Source organism: Elaeis guineensis, chromosome 14, assembly GCF_000442705.2.
Source record: "Elaeis guineensis isolate ETL-2024a chromosome 14, EG11, whole genome shotgun sequence".
Taxonomy (NCBI): domain Eukaryota; kingdom Viridiplantae; phylum Streptophyta; class Magnoliopsida; order Arecales; family Arecaceae; genus Elaeis; species Elaeis guineensis.
In genome coordinates, this window is record NC_026006.2 from 59,665,544 (window position 1) to 59,687,985 (window position 22,442).

The 22,442-nt window shown below is 31.7% G+C and overlaps 1 protein-coding gene across 1 annotated transcript; it reads right to left on the bottom strand.

Annotated features, from left to right (window-relative positions):
- Positions 1–10,794: 10,794 nt before the first annotated feature.
- LOC105057423 (two-component response regulator ARR2) lies at positions 10,795–18,753 on the bottom strand. The gene is given in 8 exon segments (XM_010940026.4): positions 10,795–11,179; positions 11,296–11,364; positions 11,722–12,863; positions 12,866–13,082; positions 17,170–17,246; positions 17,546–17,935; positions 18,018–18,170; positions 18,275–18,753. Coding segments are annotated over 8 exon segments (2,235 nt in total). The 5' UTR covers positions 18,441–18,753; the 3' UTR covers positions 10,795–11,158.
- Positions 18,754–22,442: the final 3,689 nt, after the last annotated feature.

Genomic DNA, 22,442 nt, shown 5'->3' on the forward strand with positions numbered 1-22,442 from the left:
TTTAATTCAAATAAAAATCATCATTTCAAATTAAAATCTCCTTTTCAAATTAATTTTTTTAAAAAAAATATCAGAAAAGAAAAAAAATAAAAAAAATAAAAATTATAATTTTGAATGAATTTTAAAGAATAAAAATTTTAATTTTAATTCAAATAAAAAAAATAATTTTAAATTATTTTGTACATTTAAAATTTATTTTTTAAAAAAATATCTCAAAAAAATCTAAAAAATAAAAAAAATAAAAAATATCATTAAAAAATGAAAAAAATGGGAGCCAAATAAAAATTATAATTTAAAATTTAAAAAATAGAAATTTTAATTTTAATTCAAATAAAAACCATCATTTCAAATTATTTTCCCCATTTCAAATTAATTATTTAAAAAAAAATATCAAATAAATAAAAAATAAAAAAAATAAGCCATAAAAGAGTAAAATATTTTAAAATTGAGAAAAAATAAAAATTATAATTTTTAATTTAAAAAAATAAAATTTTTAATTTAATTAAAATAAAAAATACCATTTCAAATTACTTTTCTCATTTCAAATTATTTTTTTAAAAAATATTCCAAATAAAGAAGTAAAGAATGAAAAAAAAATGAAGAAAAAATAAAAATTCAAATGTTAACTCAAAGGAAAAACATAAATTGAAATTATTTTTTTCATTTAAAATTTTTTTTTTAAAAAAATATCCCAAAAAAATTTATGGGGGTTAAAAAAATAAAAAATATCATAAAAAAATATCAAAAAAATAAAAAAAAATAAAAATTATAATTTTAAATTTAAAAAAATAAAATTTTAATTCAAAATTTTTTTCGATATCGTACCGTACATAACTGTTTGTGTCCATACCAGATCGAGATGTACCAGTGCGATCTGATTCATCTCATAATTAAATTATCCAATATACTATTATTATTTATATTATAATTTTATAGTCCTTTTAGCTTAACTTTTTTTCTCCTAACGTTCTGAGATATATTAGAGTATGTGTAACCATATCCACAAAGCATAATATTCGATCACTTAAAATTAAATAATATAAAATAAAATTAATAATTAATAATATTAAATAGAATAAAAATGTCAAGCATACAAAAAATAGTACAATAAAAGTTTAAAAATACTAAGTACAAATCTAAAAAAGATTAAGTCCCACAAGGACGTCGTGGTGCCGTAGTCGCTTGAACTTTCTTAGGAAGGTCCTCAACGGCTGCTCTTGCTCTTGGTGTGATGGCTCCTCCCTTATATCAGTGGAGGAGGTCTGTTGGTCATGCTGTTCAGGAATAATGGATGCTGTCGGATTATCTACGGACTGAGCGATCCGCTCAACCCTCTCATCTGGATACACAGATGGGTCTGAAAAGAAAGTATTATACTCATGTGGCCAACTGGTATCCAGTGATGTCATCTGGAAATGTAGGAAGAAGAAGGCGTTGCCATCTGTGGATCAAAAGATGGTGGCATCTGTGCAGCATCTAGTGATGATATCTACGGAATATGCGGTGATGACATATGTGGAACATATGGTGACGGCGTATATCTCATATCTGACGCATCGGCTGCTCCATACCAAGGCGCACAGCTATATGGATCAACACCAATCGCCATCAATATTTCAGAACTTGTTTTCTCTATCTCACGCAGTATCCGAATCCATTCTCTTCATCAGTCGTAGATAAAGCACGAGAGCGTCCAACACAAGATCCGACATAAAATCAGTCTACAAAATAAAAATAAAACAGTCAATATACTGTAAAATATAAAATAAAAATATAACACAAATAATATAAATTAATTTTCGTAGTCTTACCAAAAGATGCACAATAGAACTCTCGTCCTCGTATCCGGAAACTGCATACCGAGGCTGTCCAATGACTCGCACTGTAATGCTAAAAAATCAAGCCATGTAGTCATCGGTATATGAACGACCTCTCAAAATGAGATCACCATGAACAATGTGATCTCGACGTGCATCTCAAATATTGATGTACTCTACATATCTGATACGCTAGTCAATACGAGCTCTTCCTCGTCGATCAATATGATGAAGTCCCTGACTGGTATCAAACTGCTCTGGGATACCTGAATCTGACCAAACTGCCGCAGGATATGATCGAAAAGATACCACTCTACCACATCAAAATAAATAAATGGCACTCTAACAGTCCATATGTCATGTCCAACTATACACATCTGTGGCAATATAGCCAATATCTCATCTGTATATGGCTCCCACAAAAATTGATAAAGTTAAAATAAAAAAAATTAGTAAGCTAAAATTTTAATAGATTATGAATACTGTAAAATGATATTTATAAAAAATTCAGAATTTATCCGTCTATATATACCAACTAATGTATCCAACTGGCACCTATAAATCCATACCACTCTCATCGATACGTGATGAATGTTGAATGCAACGTTTCATCTGTTTCACAATCTACTCATGTTAAATAAATTTTATCAAATTTAAAATGATAAGTTTCAAATAAAAAAATAATATTTTTATATCTATATCCCAATGGTCCATCCAGTCTGAATGGAGCATCAGGATAATGCTGCTCTGATGGCATCTCGAGTAACTATCGTCGTAATGGACTGATAGTCGGCATATGCTCCCATACCCAAATCTATAAATTTCAAAAAAATCATACATGATATACATATTTTGAAATATAATTGAATATTAAAAATAAAAATTTTTAATTCACATACCTGTAATAATACAAGATAACCATCAATCTCGCTCTGATCAGCATAAAAATCCCAACACATAGCTCTGTACAGACAAGCTAGTACTACACTGTCCCAACTGAGTCCACAAGTGAAGTCTAAATCCTCTAATAATGGCAAAAATATCAACTTCATCTTATTCGATGAAGTATCGAGTAACAGGACACCACCTAACAATCGCAGCACCTGACCTCTAACATACTACTACACCATCTCCTCTGGTGCATCATCCGCAATATGAAAATGTCGATAACGATCATCCAAACACTCAATCCTGAGTCGTGAATGATCGAAAAAGTATGCGTCGGCTCAAACCCTAGCAATCGTAAGCACAAAGCCTGCCACTCCGGAATGGTAAGCATGGGATCAACTCCGATAACTGGATCGTCATCAATTGGTAGTCCAGTAAGGATGCTGACATCCTGTAAAGTGATGGCCGCCTCACCAAATGGAAGATGAAATGTATGTATCTCTGGACGTCATCTCTCAAGCAAAGCAGTAATAAGACCAACGTCCATCTATATACGATCGATCTGATATACTCCATAGAATTCAAGATATCGTAAATAATCCAGTATTCTATGTGGGATTCCTCTGTCCTCCAGAAGTCAGCATCAGATCGTCGTAGACGAAGGTGTCTGGACTCCTACGATAAAATATAATAATTAGATAATGTATATGACTTTTCAAAAAAAATTTAAATAGTAAATAGGATTGGAATGCTTATGCCGTCATCTAAAATAGTCTGTGATAGATGGTGCTTCTGCAATGTAACATTACTGCTGTCTTGAGGACAGGATATCCCAGATCGTAAGCCATAATACGCTAATGAATCTAAAATAATGATATTATCACAAGTGTATTAAAAAATAAAAAATATGATATGATAGCCATTCATTTTATGAAAAATATATTTTAAACACAATATTGTCACACAATACAATTTAAACACAAAATTCAGTTCATCTCACAGAAATACATAAAACAATGACGAAAATACATCTTCGGAGCCTTTAATTTCTTCCACTGCTTGAAGTTGAAGTATGTTGAAGTATCCTAGGACAGCGCGGCGGTCATGATCCTGTTCCTTACAAATACCACAGTGATTCTTATTTCTTATTTGCCTATCATCTATCTAACTTCATAGTCTTGTTGACTTTGATCTACCTTTCTGCTTGGGTCTCAAACGATGATGATCAGGAATACATTTGAACATCGTGTATGCATCCAATAATCTTTATGTGGTAATAGATTAAAGTCACCACTCCAAGCATTCATATATGCTGTAATTGTATATGCATCATCCAAAAATCACTAAAATGTACATAATTTCTTGACACACAGCTAAAACGTATGAACATGGATATTTGTACATGCTTCACTTTTTACAAGAATATTTTCTTTCAGCTAAAGTAACAGTATAAGAATTTCTCCACCTCGTAATCTATATTTGCTCTCCTCGTAAGCACTTCATATATACCTCTTTGAAGGTTGAATGCTGTTACTCGGTATTGGTTAGCTTTAAGTTGATCTTCAGTAATCTTAATTACAACATGAGGAGTAAAAAGATTATTTGGATTCTCTCTATATATCTCAAAGCTTGGCATATCTCGTATTGAAGTATTTCACAAGACGATAAAATGTCATTTGAATACAAGCTGTAATTGACACATTTCTAGCTCCTCTAAAATACTGTTAAAAATCTCGACAAATTTGTAGTTAAGACACCATAGTGCAGGCCATCGTCATGTGCCAACGTCCACTTCTCCTTTTCTATCTCGGACAACCAGCTCCAAGCCTCTTCATTCACTGTTCTGATCCTACCCATGATAAAGTTGAACTTGCGAACTTGATGAGCGCTTCCTGCTTGCCATACCGCTCTTTTCAGCTGCATATTTTTAAAATGAGTGTTGAAATTACTGCAGATATGTCTTAAGCAGTATCGGTGATAGGCACGTGATGGACTCCATCCAATAGACTCATCTGCGATGGCATTTAATATACCTGGATGTCTGTCAGAAAGTAAGCATATTTCATTTCTATCTTTGACGATATGTGTTCTGAGTTGGAAAAGAAACCAACTCCAACTTGCAGTCATCTCCTCATTCACAATTGCATATGCTAATGAAAATATCCCATTCTCTGCATTAATTTCTATTGCAATTAACATCTTACCTTTAAATTTTCCATACAAATGCGTGCGATCAATGCTGATTACAGGACGGCAGTACGTAAAATCCTGGATAGATGGTTTGAAAGCTCAAAAAATATAATTTAAAACTCAAACATTGGAATTCACAGTTTGAAAAAAAATCCATGAAACAACTGTACCAGATTTGTATGTTGAAGTACAGCCATATAATAGGATAATTTAGCATAAGACGGCTCCCATTCTCCATAAATATCAACCAATGCCTTCTGCTTTCCACACCATGCTTTCTGTATGATACTGTATATTGAAATTGATCATTAACGATGCCACAATAGCTTCAACTTTGACACCGGGATCTTTCTCAATAATATATCGGACTAGTGTGCCAATCATCCTTCCACTGATATGTTTGTGGTCTCGACTCAATCCCGTAAACAAACAAGTGTGAGGATCCTCATATTTTATGATTTAAAATATCCATATTTTTTCAACAATGCAGCACGAAGCCTCTATTTACAATTTTGAGTATTATCTGATGATACGCATCGTACGGACCATAATTTCAATGCGACTGAACTACATTGTATGTCCGATGCTTCATAATGTGATAAAGATCAACAGCTCTCCTTACATAATCTTTACTCTCAAACATTAAACCTTTAGAAAATTCAGTCATCGAGGAGTCCCAAAACTGATAGTCAGAGTTCAATCTTCGACCAGCACTAACACAACCACCATCATCTAAATTTATATCGTTAAAAAATTATGAGGTTCGTGCAAACGAGATTGAGGTTCTCCTACATTAATATTAGCCTGAACATCTTCATCATCATCATCATCATCATTACTGCTACTGTCCTCATCCATCCAATAGTCTTCATCTCTTTTTATCTGACTCAAAGCCTAGATTATCAGAATTTATTCACCGACTATCCAGTCATCATTCTCTATATGAGTATCGTCTCCCGTACTTATCACTACTTCTAGCAAAGGAGAAGTCACCATAGCAGAAGACACAGGAGAAGTCACCATAGGACTCTGAATAATTGGACAACTAGGGCCGGCAGTAGTGAAATATTGTTCTACAAATACACCTCAACACTATCGGTTTACACCATACGAGTTACGAAAGGTGAGGAAGGCCAATATTATTGTCTGCTTGAGTTAAAAGCCGACTATAGTATCCAAAGCTCGGTACATCTTCCTTTTCAATATATAATTCTAAAAATCGATATTCTGATATTTCAAAGAAAATATCAGCATTTTTTCGACATCTTCATCATCATTAATTGAAACTAAGATATAATTGCTCTGCATTAACTATCCCGACAGATTAGGAGATTTTTATTTCAATTTTATTTCATATTTTTCTTTGTCTACAGGAATACTGCTGTATAAATGGTCCAATAATTTTGACGTGATAATGATGAAGATACTCTAATCATCCGATTTGCAGGGTGACTGTACTGCACACCAGTTTCATCATTCTATATCATGCCATCATAATACAATAGTATACGAACTCGAGTACTGACCATTTTTTTGAAAAATCTATGACAAAATCAAAATCAAAATATTTAGTATTACTAATTATTTTATCGTTTCAAAAGATTTATATGATAAATGCATCATATCATCAATAAATAGGTACAAATAGATCCTATCCCATTCAAAAATTGTATTAATTCTATATGTTAATTATATTAATCAAATGATATACAAAAGGACCGAAAAAAATTTCGACAGTATTTTTCCTTAGTTCTCCCCACACGACTGAAAATGTTGAGGAGAACTAAAGAAAAATACTGTCTGAAATTTCTCTCGAACTCTCCGCATATCATTCGAATAATATAATTACCTATAGAATTAAATGCAATTCCAAACTGTCCAAACTGGACAATCAATTGATCAATGTATATATTTTACGGTACCCATACAAAATATATAATCAAATATATATTTTATACGGATATCATAGAATATCCTACAATGGTCAACTGACAGGTCTACATTTTTATAAAATGCAATATATTTTAAAATTTTTAAATTACAATCGAATCAAATTTTAAAATAAATCTTAATCTAATTAGATAAAAATAAAATATAAAAAATAATGCGATAAAAATAAAAATTAAAAAGACTGAAATAGAAGGGTGCCATAGGGCCGCACGGGCCCGCCATCGGAGGGCCGCCACCGCGGATCGAAAGAGAAGGGCGCCGCAGGGCCACACGAACCCGCCTCGGAAGGCCGCCGGGGCCCACCGTCGGGGCTCGTCGGGGCTCGCAGGGGCCCGCGCCGCTGATTGAAAGAGAAAGGCACCGCAGGGCCGCACGGGCCCGCGTCGGGGCTCACTGCAGCGGCTCGCCATCGGGGCCCGCAGCGGCCCGTCGTTGGGGGGCCGCGGCAGCCCGTCGGGGGGGCCGCCGGGGTCCGCCGCGGGGAGCCACCGTCGGCCACCACGGGGAGCAGCCGTCGGGCCGCCGCTGGGCCCGTCGGTCGTCTGTCGCCAATGGCCAAGGAAAAAGAGGGAGAGAGAGAGAGAGAAAGAGGGAGAGGAGGGGGCCGACCAAAGGAAGGGGAGGGCCTGGGCCACCACCCACCGTCGGTCGTGTGTCGCCGGCGGCCCAGGAAAAAGAGGGAGAGAGAGAGGAAGAGGGAGAGAGAGAGAGGAAGAGGGAGAGGAGGAGGCCAGCCCAGGGACGGGGAGGGCCAGGGCCCGCCGTCGGGGCCCCGCCAGGGCGCATCGACCCGCCGCCGGCCCTCTGTCGTCGGTGGCCAAGGAAAAAGAGGGAGAGAGAGAGGAAGAGGGAGAGAGAGAGGAAGAGGGAGAGGAGGGGGTCGGCCAAGGGAAGGGGAGTGCCGGGGCCCACCGCCGGCCCTCTGTCGCCGGCGGCCAAGAAAAAAGAGGGAGAGAGAGAGAGGAGAGAGAGAGAGAGGAAGAGGAAAGAGAGAGGAGGGAGCTCATCATCATCGGGAGGTCGCCGTCGTGCCGCCGGAGAGGAGAAAACTTCGGAGATAGCTGGAGAAGAGGGAGAAGAAGGAGAGAGGGGTTTTTTTTTTTTTGGAATTTAAGCTTCAAAAATGCAAAGGGAATGGCGTTTTCAAAAATATCATTTTTTTGGCATTTTCCTCCATTTTTTTTCTTTTTTTCTTTTTTTAATAGTTTTTTATTTTTTTTAATTTTTCTTTACTTATTTTTATGTAATTTTTTAATAAATAAAATTAATTTAAAATGGGCATAGTAATTTGAAATGATAATTTTTTATTTGAATTAAAGTTAAATTTTTTTTAAGTACTAAATATAAATTTTATTTTTTTACCATTTTTTATTTGAATTATAATTATAATTTTTAATTTTTTAAATTTAAAATTATAATTTTTATTTTTAAATTAGAATTGCAATTTCTATTTTTTTTTAATTTAATTCTTTTCTCTTTTTTCTTTTTTTATGGTATTTTTTTATTTTTTTTACATCAATTTTTTCTTTTTTTCAGATATTTTTTTAAAAAAATAATTTGAAATGGAGAAAGTAATTTGAAATGACATTTTTTATTTTTATTAAAGTTAAAATTTTAATTTTTTTAAATTTTAATTTATAATTTTTATTTTTTTCATATTTTTCTTTTTTTCACTTTTCGTATGGCATTTTTTTCTTTTATTTTCTTGAATTCAAATTAAAATTTTAATTTTTTTTATAACTTAAAATTTAATTTTATTTTTTTCTCATTTTTACTATTTTTTCTATTTTTATGAAATTTTTTTGAGGTATTTTTTTATTTGTTTGGAAAATTTTTTAAAAAAATTAATTTGAAATGGGGAAAGTAATTTGAAATGATGTCTTTTATTTTAATTAAAATTAAAAATTTTATTCTTTTTAAATTTAAAATTATAATTTTTATTTTTTTCTATTTTTTTAAATTTTTGACTTCTTTATGGCACTTTTATTTTTTTATTTTTTATTTTTTTGAGCATCTTTTTTTTTAATTAATTTGAAATGGAGAAACTAATTTGAAATGATAGTTTTTATTTGAATTAAAATTTTAATTTTAATTTTGTAAAATTTAAAAATTTTTTTTATTTTTTTTCATTTCTTTCTCATTTTTTCTTTTTTATGGTATTCTTTATTTTTTAAATTTTTTAAGTTTTTTAGATATTTTTTAAAAAAATTAATTTTAAATGGACAAAATAATTTAAAATTATATTTTTTATTTGAATTAGAATTAAAATTTTTATTTTTTAAAATTCATTCAAAATTATAATTTTTATTTTTTTCTCAATTTTTCCTCATTTTTTCTTCTTTAATGATATTTTTTAATAAAATTAATTTGAAAAAATTAATTTTATGGTATTTTTTATTTTATGCTATTTTTTAAGATCTTTTTTGAGATATTTTTTTAAAAAAATTAATTTTTGAATAATTTTATAATTATAATTTTTATTTCTTTTCGATTTTTTTAATGGTATTTTTAATTTCTTTTACACCAATTTTTTTCAGATTTTTTTTTAAAAGATAATTTGAAATGAGATACTAATTTTAAATGATAATTTTTATTTTTATCAAAATTAAAATTTTTATTTTTTATAAATTTTTATTTTTTATTTTTTTCTATTTTTTATCATTTTTTCTTTTTTTGGGGGGGAAACGCCAAAGCCATATTATTTGGTATTTTTTTTAAAATTTTTTTACGTGGTCTACGGAAAAATAGGAGGTGACGTGGTCATGATAAAATACCATTCAAAATAGCATTTTATCGATTTTACATCATTCTGGTAAATAAGTTAAAAATCAGATTATTTAGGTAAATACTTTTTTTTATATTAATTAGGAAAGGAACTCTGAATTTGATAGTTAGGATGACTTAAGACCCCACACAAGTTCAGGATTTTTGGAAAGCTGACGATCCGCCAATTCGATCCATATTCGATTGTCATAAATAAATTTAAATTTAAATTAAATAAATTTAGATCATAAACGGATCAATCTGTTTAACTTATTTAATAAATGAGTCGAATTTGAATTTTAAATTCTGAACTATTTAATCCGTTTAATCTATTTAATATTCAGATCGGATTGAGCCAGATAACCCATTTAACCTGTTTAACCTATTTCTGATCTATTTAACCTGATCTATTGAACCTGTTTAACCCATTTAAGATCCATTTAATCTGATTTAATATATTTCTGATCCATTTAATCCGACCTGTTTAATCTGTTTAATCCATTTGACCTGTTTAATCCGTTTAACTTAATTTAATCTATTTAATAAACAGATTAAACAGATCAGATCAGATTATCTATTTAATAAATAGATCAATTCAGATTTGAATTTTTGACCCAGACCAATTTGAATTATTGATTTTTTGATCCGTTCCATTTATGATCCGACTCATTTATGATCCGATTGCTGCCCCTAATTTTTTGGCACCAATGTTCCTTTGTGCTTTAAGTGGCATGATAAGTAAGATACAAATAAGCCTTTTCCCTGTACACTCACCATAATTTTGATCAATTAAATTGATGCCTCTTAAGAATCTGATCACCATCTAGCGTCTTAATTAAATAACTCTAACCGGAGGAATCACAAATTCATTTCCTACACACAAACGTAGATATAAAAAAAGAACCATTTAGGAAAATGACAAGGATAAAATTAAAAAATGTTTCATTAGACGTCTGTAAAAAAATGTCGCAATAACACTATTTAGTAGTTTATGCTAATGATTAACGATATATATTTCATAATATTGCCATACCCTTTTTCTCTAGCGTACATTTTTTAAGTTTACAATATTCAAGGAAAATCTGAAAACACGGATGGACAGCATATGATCTACTAAATGAGAACCGAACAAAACAAGGTACAAGGTGTAGAATCTCACCAGCAACAGCAATGAAGAGAAAAGAGATGATGCAACCTTCCAAATGAACAATTAAATAAAGGTACGCGTTCATGAATCGGTACAAAACTGTACATGATAATTGTAATTCTAAAAGCAACAAACAGCTAATGGAATTAGGAAATTCTCCCCTCAAATATTGAAAAGAGTATTTGAAGGCTTCTATTACCCAGGGTCAAACAACTCGATCACACCACAACCACACAATTCACATCCTCCATTAAACGAGGTCTGTCTTGTTAGCACGAGCAAAAGTTCAAAACTTTTCAGGTATGCCTTTGCATACCAGCCATTATCTTTCCACATCCTATTCTTCACATTTAATGCCACTGTGAGTAAATTCAGCAGCTCCAGGACTTTGATCTACTTCACATTATCTTTTCTGGACAGCTCCCTGTGAGGAGAGAGAGAGAGAGAGAGAGAGCTGCCATGAGACAGGTTCTGGATTTTTTTCCATACCTTGACTGTGACAAACAATTCGCATCATTGGAGAAAGCCAGTGAGCTACACCTGAATATCATCCAAGGAATATCCATCAAAATTAAACTCTGGATCAACCTGTCCAATCCCTTCCTGCTGCTGAAATTTAACCAAAACCGCAACATCAGACACAAGTTTCTTGCACCATACATATAATTAAATAAAGAACTGATGAAAGGAGAATACATTCTGGGAAATCTACACAACAGCATCAGACAAATTATACAACAAATTAAAAGCTTTTGATGTATCAAACTAGAGAGTAGAGATGTAGGATAATGTTTATTGAAAAAGAAAAAAAATCAGATTGTGGAAAAGCAATGCTTTATGGTTCATGGCATTTGGATTAAGTCTATAATTAGACCAAGTGTTGTAAAAAAGATCTAATGTCAGAAAAATACAAAATGAATGAGTTATGCAAAATATTACATACAGATGATATAAAAGAAAACTGACCTTCTTCCCCACGACATCCATTAGCTCATTTTGTATAATATTGCCATCAAAAAGCCCACCTTGATAACTTAGATCTGACATGCCCTCAGCCTTTACTCTGACAGAGTTTTCAACAAGAATGGTACTGTTGCATTGAGCAATGCACTCTCCTTTCTCACGTTCAATATCTGTTCTTACTGAAAATGTCTCCTTCCTAACAATGCATGTATTCCTACTACTCTCATCTTTTATAGTTGCTATTGGATCTTGATGAGCCAAGAGTGAAGAACCAAAGTCAATATTGCTTTGCTTGGAGCCAAGTTGTTGGGCTAATTGATAAGAAATATTTATATTCTGTAACTTCCAGTCTCGGCTTTTACTTTGATGAACTTCACTAAGGAGATCATAATCTGGAACAAAGTCCACTCCTTTTAGGCTGGTGGAATTACCCAATGCTTCAACATTTCCCACTGGGGGAAAAGCATCTTGAAGCATGCCAGTTGATGTGAAAGTGGTTGCTCCTGCTCCTGTTGCAAGAGGATAGCTACTTCCGGTTGATTCATTCATGCAGCTATTAGAAAAATCAGCATATAAAGCTTGAGAAACTGCACCATATGAAGAAGCATTCATGTAGCCTTCAGGCAATGATGTGCACACATTCATATTACTCCCACATCTTCCTGAGCCATGACGTGAAACCTCATTCGAAAGAATTTGATGCCCCATGGTTGTTGAAAGCCTCGAATCGTGTTCAGCTGCAATTGCGTTTGGTAGTTGTCCCCTTGTTTGTGGCTGTTGGGGCATATTTATGTGTATTCGATTCTGTTGCTGAGATAGAGAAAATTGCTGTCCTTGCCGAGTCATTTGCATAACTAAAGAGTTAGTCATGTTTGCATTGATGGTGCCTCCTGAAAATGAGGTGCTTGTTCTTTGTGAAGATGGTAGGCTAAAAAAACCTGATGCACCTTCACTGACTCGCAGTCCCATATTTCCATATGATGGGACCGGTTGTTGTGACTGACCAAGCAGCCCTGACTCCATACTGCTGGAGGGTCCAGAAAGGAAGTTCAATTGCTTATTGCTCATCTGTTGCATCATTGCAGGCCTTATATTGGAAGCATTAGCCATTTGTGCGCTAGGATTGAAACCTATTTGATCAACAGAGACAGGCCTATGCCAGTAGTTGTAATTCTTCTGGGCTCGGAATTTAGAGCCATAAGACTTTGTGGTGGAAACTGACCAGCAACAGCAAGAGATTGAATATCAAGCCCATCAAATGAACCAACTGAATGAAATGTTGCTTCTGAAGCACCTGTATATGGTGTATCAAGTCTGGCCTGATTTTGTGGTACATTTAGTCTCCTCAAATACAATCGGTATTTCTGTTGTATATCATTACATTTGTCAAACTACTATCAAAGAGTGATTTTTAGAGCAATGACATAAAAGAGGGAATCATGTCCATCATATAGAGGTCATTAACTAGATGCACATGCTGAATATCAAGAATTGTAACAACATATAAAATTGTCCATGCAGAATGAAATCATCACAACAGAAGCATGTGACTCATAATGTGCTCCAGTTGCCACAGCAATGAAAACTGGTCTAATAGAGCAAACAAGGAAAGAGAATGAAAAGGGCAATAGTCTCACACAAACAATACCAACCACCTATGTGAATAATTAGCACTAATATTCTTGCAGACCTATAGAGTTATCTTGATTGAACCATTAAGACATTTCAATGCATGTGATATTATCACGAGCATTCCACCCTAGACACTACCATGATATTAAAAGTTTCACTGCAAATATGAAGAGAAAATTGAGAACCACGCATCCAAATACATGACTGTACGTGATTGCATGAAGAGTACATGCAAATGAATGTATGCAAGAGCAGCCAAGGAGATAAATAATAGATCAACAAACATGAGCTCAAGAAAATAGATGCAGCAGAGGCTGGCACTGCTGAAGACCTTTGAGAACGCTAGCATGAAACACATTCTCAGATGTTCACTACTGCAGAACAGCAGTATGTTATCACTGACATAACTGCAATATATCACTGAGCCAAGGTTCCCAAAATAAAATAATGCTACAATAGACATGACAAAGTAACTTATCTCGCAGGATGTAATAATTATCTAAGAGACAATATATAAGAGGAGGTTCCACATTGAACTTGGATGGTGTCTTCCAAGTGTTTGACATGCCAAACTTGTCCACTTCTATGAGAGGATTGGTGGTGCTCCTATCATTTATTCTCAAAAGGACAAGAATTGTCATATTCTCATCGGTGAAATGCTTCACATGCCTTGGGTATCTATAAATGATAACTAAAGTTATCAACAATGGGTTAGAGGTCTTGCAAATATGAAATGATGAACATGTGGTCGATCAAAAATGCAATTTGCCAATGGAAAATATTCTCATGTAGAATTTTGAGGGGATGAATGATAAGGACAGAGTTTGTGAGAATGTATCAAGAGAGGAAAGGGAAAAAAATAACATGTAGAAGGTGTTTTTTGTGTGAGAATTGGTGCATAAATATAAAGGGATCTAACATACACCTTGACATCAATCAACTGGCCTTATGCTATCTATATAATGTCAAACTATTCTGGTCCATCAAAATTTTGGACAAGTTATAAAAAGGGGCTAACTAGCTTATCACTTAATTGAGAGAACTGTGTTGTTAATCATGCTATTGAAGCGAAATCCTTTCAAAGTCTATGGATAGGGGAAAGGTGATTCAAAGATACTAGCCAGAGGTAAATTATGCTAACAAAGAAATGAAACACAATCCCGAGTCCAAGAAAAGACCTCCTACAGATATAGGACCAAATTCAAACCTAATAAAGCCTTTTCCTCACTCCTAAAAAATGATGAAAGTTTCATGGGACCAACTACCTTAAATGATAGAGGCACAATGCCCAAAGGTCTTGAACAGCTATCATATAAGGAAAAGAAAACTGTTCAACTTTGAAATTTCTATGCTTTTATCCAATTGCTATAAACACTTTTAGATTGCTATGGCTATCCAGTAGTGTGATTTAACAAAGCTCTCCTTTTTTTTTCTAAAGATAAGGAGTGCCATGAATTTTACCGAGTTTTTTAAGGTATACTCTTCTAAATAGTGCAGCACTACCTCATTCAATTTTTCCACAAACATTATGAACCAGATATGTGCAAAATTACCTTTTTTGACCTTTCAACAAACATCATGTACTAGGCATGCTATGTTATATCACATTTAGGCCCTTTAGCGATAGTACTGGATTGTTATATATGTCCTTAAGGACAATTCAGCACATCAAAATTTTCATGGATCTTACAATACAGTCTATAAAATAGCACAAGATAATGGAAATCTTACTTTTATGAAACTAGTAAGGTTAATATGGAAGGTTAATCTTTGATATTTGATGTCCCAAATTTTGCTTCAATAACTGAAATCATACAGTTCTATGAACCAAGGGGCTCCAGTGCAGAATACGCTTTAACCCATATTATTCTAGTTTTTCATATTTGGTGCTTTATCATTTGCACAAACAGATGACTCCCTTATTGAATGTGTAACATCTAAACTATTCTCATTTTGCAATCCACCTGTAGGCTTCCCATCTGGTTCTATCTTTATCTCCACGACATCATGCCAACAAGAACACATATCCTCACTTGTCCACAAGAAAATTAATCGAAGTGGGAAACTTTTACTCATGCACTTTAAAGTATTTTTGTTGGCATGTTCATCCCCAAAATCCAAATACTTAGCTTGTTCAGGTAAACATGCACCTTAAAAATTTTGGTCCTACAACCAACTACTGATTGGACACACCAAGTATGTACAATGGTAGCATGCTTCGCATGTCTATATTTAGAAAATTTTTCACAAAGGAGGGAATTTGGGAGGCATATTAACTTTTTGCCTCTCTTAGATTGCATCTATAGAACTCGAGGATACCAGATATTTAATTTGGTGAACTAATAGTTATGTTTTCTCACTCTTTATGAAGGCCTCTTCACATAAGATCCAAGACCACTATTCTGGAAAGGATATTCCCAGCAGAAAAATTTTCAAGGTGATTTGATGAAGAGTATGCCCTTTGAACATGAACATCATTTAGACTTGGTTAGAATCTCTAACCAACTAGCTAAGATGACATATATTTGGCTGTTTGCTCAAACGTCCATCCCCCCCACAACAAAAAAAAAATCAAACCTTTCAAACTCTTGATCAATATGGTGCCTTTTCCAAATGCAAGTTGGTAAAATGTTTGAAAACAGATTAAATTATTTTTTGAACTTGATGGATCAAAGCTTTTTGATATTAGCAGAGGAGGCATTATTCTACAGTTAATGGATGCCTCCTGTATGCTCATTTGGGTCTTTGTACTTCTCCATGGGTTGAAAGCAACTCTAGCTCTCCTTATCACCTTAATAAGGGGTTTAAGAAGTTTCCTTTCGCTCAAATGTGCATGACTAAAGAATCCAAAATGGTCAATTGACCAACAACTGTTTTCTTTTGATGTATCTGGGGAAACCTCTAAAAGATTTACTGCATGAAGCAAAACACATGCCATTATGAGATGGTGAAAAAGATAATGTCAACAGTTGCATGAATAATATCAATGGCCTCTTATGAACCTTTTGAAATGATTAAAGGAAATTTGATATAGCAAATAATTTAACACCATTTTTATGATGAGATTATTAAGTGTGGAAAAGTGGAAGAAAATTCCATATATCACTTATCAGGTAAATAGGACAATTGAAAAATCATTAGTGTCTCATTAACTAGATACTGCTGATGATCTCTCTCCTTAAATGGCAAAAGTTACAACAGTTTATACTTTGTCAGACATTAGCACTTTGATTTTTCAATAAATTCAGCCCACAGTCACACAAGAGAACAAAGAATTCTAATGGCATCCAATTCAAAGGGAGGGGCGGGGGGCTCCGTGCACGTCAATCACCGCACGTGGTGCAATAAGAATTTCGAATCAAACATTAGCACTTTGATTTTTCAATAAATTCAGCCCACAGTCACCAAGAGCATTGAACAAAGAATTCCAGTGGCATCCAATTCAATCCATATCAGATGTTTAAATACATTTTGATGCATAAAACATTGATTTTTTCCTTTTTCATTCACTCTCTTTAATACTCTCTCGTTAAACAACAGAACTACAAAACTTAATTATGCAGAATAACAATGTACTGCACATCAACTGAATTCAAACATTTTTATAGAAGGTAACTTATGATTTTAGTAATCTAAAATTTACCATATATGCAAATCAATATCTACAAGTTGGAACATAAGCATCTGAACTACTACAAGCTAGTCCAAGAGAGATATAAGTCAAGAGCTTCAAAACAGGTAAAATGTCCATGGAGAAGTATAACTATCACCTACAAAAAAAAAAAAAACTTGCTCAAAATTTGGAACTAATTAGTATACCTGCAGGTGGCTCGCAACGTTTTCTCTAGTAAGTCCAGGAACATTCATCAACTCAAGGATTTTTTTTGGAACGGCCTCTGCATGATACAGGACACATTAAATAAGATTACAAAACTATGAAACCAGAAATTACAGAGATTGAACAATAGCATGGCAAGATGGGTAGCTTTTCAGAATCTAAGTGCAAAGTTCTCTTAAATAAACTAATTCAACTGAAACTTTTAAAAGCAGACACTTTCCATTTTTAAGTAAGGTGTCCTCTTAGTTGCTTGTTTCTTAATAGCTTTTCACGAACTAAAACTAGATCGAACTACAGAAAGGAAAACAACCACTACTCCTAAAATCATATAAGAACAAAGAGAAAATTTTCACTTACTGTCTACATGCAATTGGTTCACGGCAGCCACAAATTGCTGGTGGAGATCAACAGACCAAACCACCCTCGGTTTCTTCAGCGTCGAAGGATCTTCGCGCTCCTCAATCTCCTCCTCCTCCTCCTTCCCATCCTTCCTTCTCTTCACATTCTTCCAACTCACCTCGCTTGCCGAAGATGCATTATCCCCATCATCCAAAGCTCTTTTCTGCTTGTCATTCTCCTCCGCACTTCCCGAGTGCTCCAACTCCTTCAACTCATTCCTCCTCTTTCTCACCACATGCTGCCATATATTCCTCAGCGCTTCCATCCTCACGGGCTTTATGAGGTAATCGCAGGCACCATGAGTGACTCCCTTCATGACAACATCCCTCCCGTCGTCGGCCGACATCACTAGCCATCAACAATAAAAGATGAATCAAAAACATGCTCCGAATCTGAGGTCCCAACCAACCTAATCCTCATGTTCACTTACTGATCACAGGAAGATCCATCTCCAACCCGATGTGCTCGAGAAGCTTGAAACCATCCATGTCCGGCATGTACACATCACTCAGGACCAGATCGAACGCTCCCTTCCTCTCCCGCAGCATCGCCAGCGCCACCGCCGCCCGCGAGCAAGTTGTCACTGCACCAATGAAAGCATCAACCGTAATAACCTTCCAAATAAAGTACTAGATCGGAGAATTAGAGTGATCAATCCCAGAGAATAAGTATAAAGAGTAAGAATACCGTCGTAGAGGCATTTGCGGAGCATTCTATCGAGGATTTTCAGGCAGGTGGGATCGTCGTCGACGACCAGGACCCGGAGGCCGGCCGGGAAATCGGGGGGATGCCCGACGCCGTCCCTCGGTCTCCCCGAGCTTGCCGTCGATGCGGCTGCTCTGTTGGGATCCATTGTTCTGAATCCCGCATCCGAGAAATCAAGATTCGAGGGGATATCCGTGAGAGAAGTATTGCAAAGAAGACTTTGGGATGGATCTTAGATCTAAAAGTAGAAAAAAAAAAGAGAGAAGAGGGGCTGATTGCTCTGTTCGGTTGGACTGGTTCTGTTTGATTGCTTTCTCTCGCAGCTTTTTCGATTTTTCAATTATCTCCTAAGCTTAAACATCTCTCCTAGATAAGGGAGGAGCCAGCTCACTTCCCTCAATCAGCTAACCATATTCCTCTCTCTCTCTCTCTGGCCCTCTCTCCACAGGTTGGGAAACGAAACGCAGTTAGCAAATATGGTTTATTTCTAAATTCCGCTAGTCATGTGAAATAAAAAATATTCTATTCTATTTTCTCCGCAATATATATATTTCAATACTTAATAAAGATCATGTTATATTATTTTTTTACTTTTAATTCCTTACATGTCATTTATAGCATTTGGTGAATTTAGTGCATGATTGGAAGTATGTTTGTATTCATGAAAAATATTTCGGATTTAAAAGTAACATTTTAAATGTTTTAAAGTAATGTAAAAATAATTTCGAAGCACATTAAAGATCCTCTTAAAATATTTTTGATGTGCACTTATATTCTATTAAATACTTAAATTATATTGAGAGTGCATGAATATGTAGGAGAATTTAATGGCTATGGGAAATTGAATCTATTTGATGATGTGGCTGTGGTAAAAACAGGAGAAGCTTCAAATGTAAAAGAACAATATTTTTTAATTAAAAAATATAATATTTTTAAAATATATAAATATATATAGGAATTATAATATTGGAAAGTTGTGATGGAAATGCGCTTTTGGCAACTGATGTAGATTTGAGTATTCAAAATTTTTAGAAATTGATTAATGGAGACTTTGCATAATAGTTTATTTATATGCAAAAAATTCAGTTTCAAATCTAATTGAGGAATCGACCTAATTGAGTCTAATCCTATCCTCCTATTAATATGATAATCTTATCCTCAATATCCACATAATTTTAGTGCTCTGCATAATTTTACTAAAAAATACAAAAAACCATATAGGAATCATCAATTAACAAAACTTACTATTTATGCCTTATAGATTGGTCAATGGAAGCAATGGCGTGCTCACTTTAGCTTAATTAAACAACTAATTTAACTTCTAAATGTGGTAAAATTTTAAAAAGATAAAAAATCTAAAATAAGAGAAAGTTGATTTCGTAACCGTGCATCCAGTTCCAAATATCCACTCTTCTTTTTACGGTCCCTCCACTTACTATGGTACACTCTAATGACTCTTAACCCAAGTCTCTAGATACAAAGGACTTAATATTATCAGTGAAGAGTTCTAGGCCCTATTTGAGATTACTATTGGCAATAGAACTTTTAGAGATATTGAAAATAAAGTTTTTGAGAAATAAAATTTTTACCAAAAATTATTTACTGTTTGATAATCATATTTATAAAGTACTTTAAAAATTTAATATATATTTGAAAACTAAAATAAGAAACTACTTTTGATACAATAAAATAATAATAAAAGATATTACATAGTATTTCATAATGAAGAATAATGTAATATAATATTATATATATTAAATTATTATATTATATAATATTATTATCATATAATGTTATACAATATAATGGATTATAATCTAATCTAATAATAGATTCTAATATAACATATTAGATTATATTATTATAATATAATAATATTATAATAGATTACATTATATGTTTATAATATAAATATTATTATATTATGCAATATTATTATCATATCATATCATATTATATTATAACATAATATTATACTATAATATAATAATATTATAATAGATTACATTATATGTTTATAATAGAAATATTATCATATTTTAAAAAATTATTATATTATATTATATTATTATCATATAGTATAATATAATATTATAATATGATATAACATAATATTATGTTATAATATAATATTATTATAATTATACTATAATATATAATATAATATAATAGATTTTAACAATAGATTATAGTACATGGCATATTATATTATTAAAATTAATATTATATCATTATTAAATATTATTATGCTAGATTATATTTTTATAATATAATACTATAATGGATTATATTATATGTTTATACATAATATTATATAATAGTATAAAATTATTATAATTATACTATAATATAATGGATTTTAATAATAGATTATAACACGTGACATATTATATTATTAGAATATATTAATATTATATCATTATTAAATATTATTATGCTAGATTATATTTTTATAATATAATACTATAATGGATTATATTATATATTTATAACATATCTAATATTAATTTATTATAATATTATTATCATATAATATAACATAATATTATAAGATAATATAAAATAATATTATCCTATAATGTTATGATAATTATAATGTAAGGTGAAGAGCAAAGATCTTGAATAATCAATCTGATAGAACAACTCAAAATATAAAGAAGTATCGTTAATTTCTTCATGCTCGTTTCAAGTTTGAAGTACCATTTGTATAAATAAAAATCTCTTTCCTTACATGATTTTTTCTTCATATAAATAGATATAGGATCTATGGAGCAATTACTTAAAAGTATATTTTATGCAATAGCCCTTCCTATCTAATAGAAAAGGACCCTATGATCCTGAACCAATCTTGTCTGGGATCGTAAAGCCCAAGTTTGTTTATGAAAAATTGATTTAATTATATTAATTTTTATAATTGATTTCTTTTGTATAATACTAATTGAATCTCGTGTATTGAAATCCATGGTTATGGATCCGAATACGTTAGTATGGAATATTTTTTTTTCAAGTGAAATCCCCTAGTATATAAAAGAATGAAAAAGTATTTTTATTGTTGTAGAATAAGAAGCCTTCGTATTTTAATGTATGTAATAATATCATACTGGATTACAATATATGTTTATAATAAAAATATTATCATATAATATAACATAATATTATACTATAATATAATATTATTATAATTATACTATAATATATAATATAATATAATATAATATAATAGATTATAAAAATAGATTATAATGCATGATATATTATATTATATTATACTATTATAATATAATAATATTATATAATTATTAAATATTATTATGCTAGATTATATTTTTTAATATAATAATACTACAATAGATTATATTATGAGTTTGTAATACATCTAATATTAATTTATTATAATATTATTATCATATAATATAATATAATATTATAATATAATATAATATTATTATAATTACAATGTAATGTATAACATAATATAATATAGATTATAATGCATGACATATTATATTATATTATTATAATATAATAATATTATGTAATTATTAAATATTATTATGCTAGATTATATTTTATAATATAATAATATTATAATAGATTATATAATATATTTATAATTGAAATAATATCATATTTTAAAATATTATTATATTGTATAATGTTATTATCATACAATATAACATAATATTATACTATAATATAATATTATTATAATTATACTATAATGTATATAATGGACTATAATAATAGTTTATAATGCATGATATTATATTATTAAGTATAATAGTATTATATAATTATTAAATATTATTATACTAAATTGTATTTTTATAATATAATAATACTATCATGGATTGTATTATGTGTTTATAATATATCTAATATTATTTTTTATTATATTATATTATATTATATTTATAGTATAATAATATCATATGATATGATATAAGATGTAATTATTAGATTTATTGGTAGTATTTTAGTCATTGAAAAAATTTTATTTAAATTAAAATAACTTTTTGATATTGGTTAGAAAGTACTTTTAGTGAGAATCTCTAAAATAGAATTTTTTTCAAGTAGATCTTTTTAGCTTTCTAACAAAGTTAAAATAATTTTTTGATTTTTATGAAATATTATTATATCATTTAAAAGT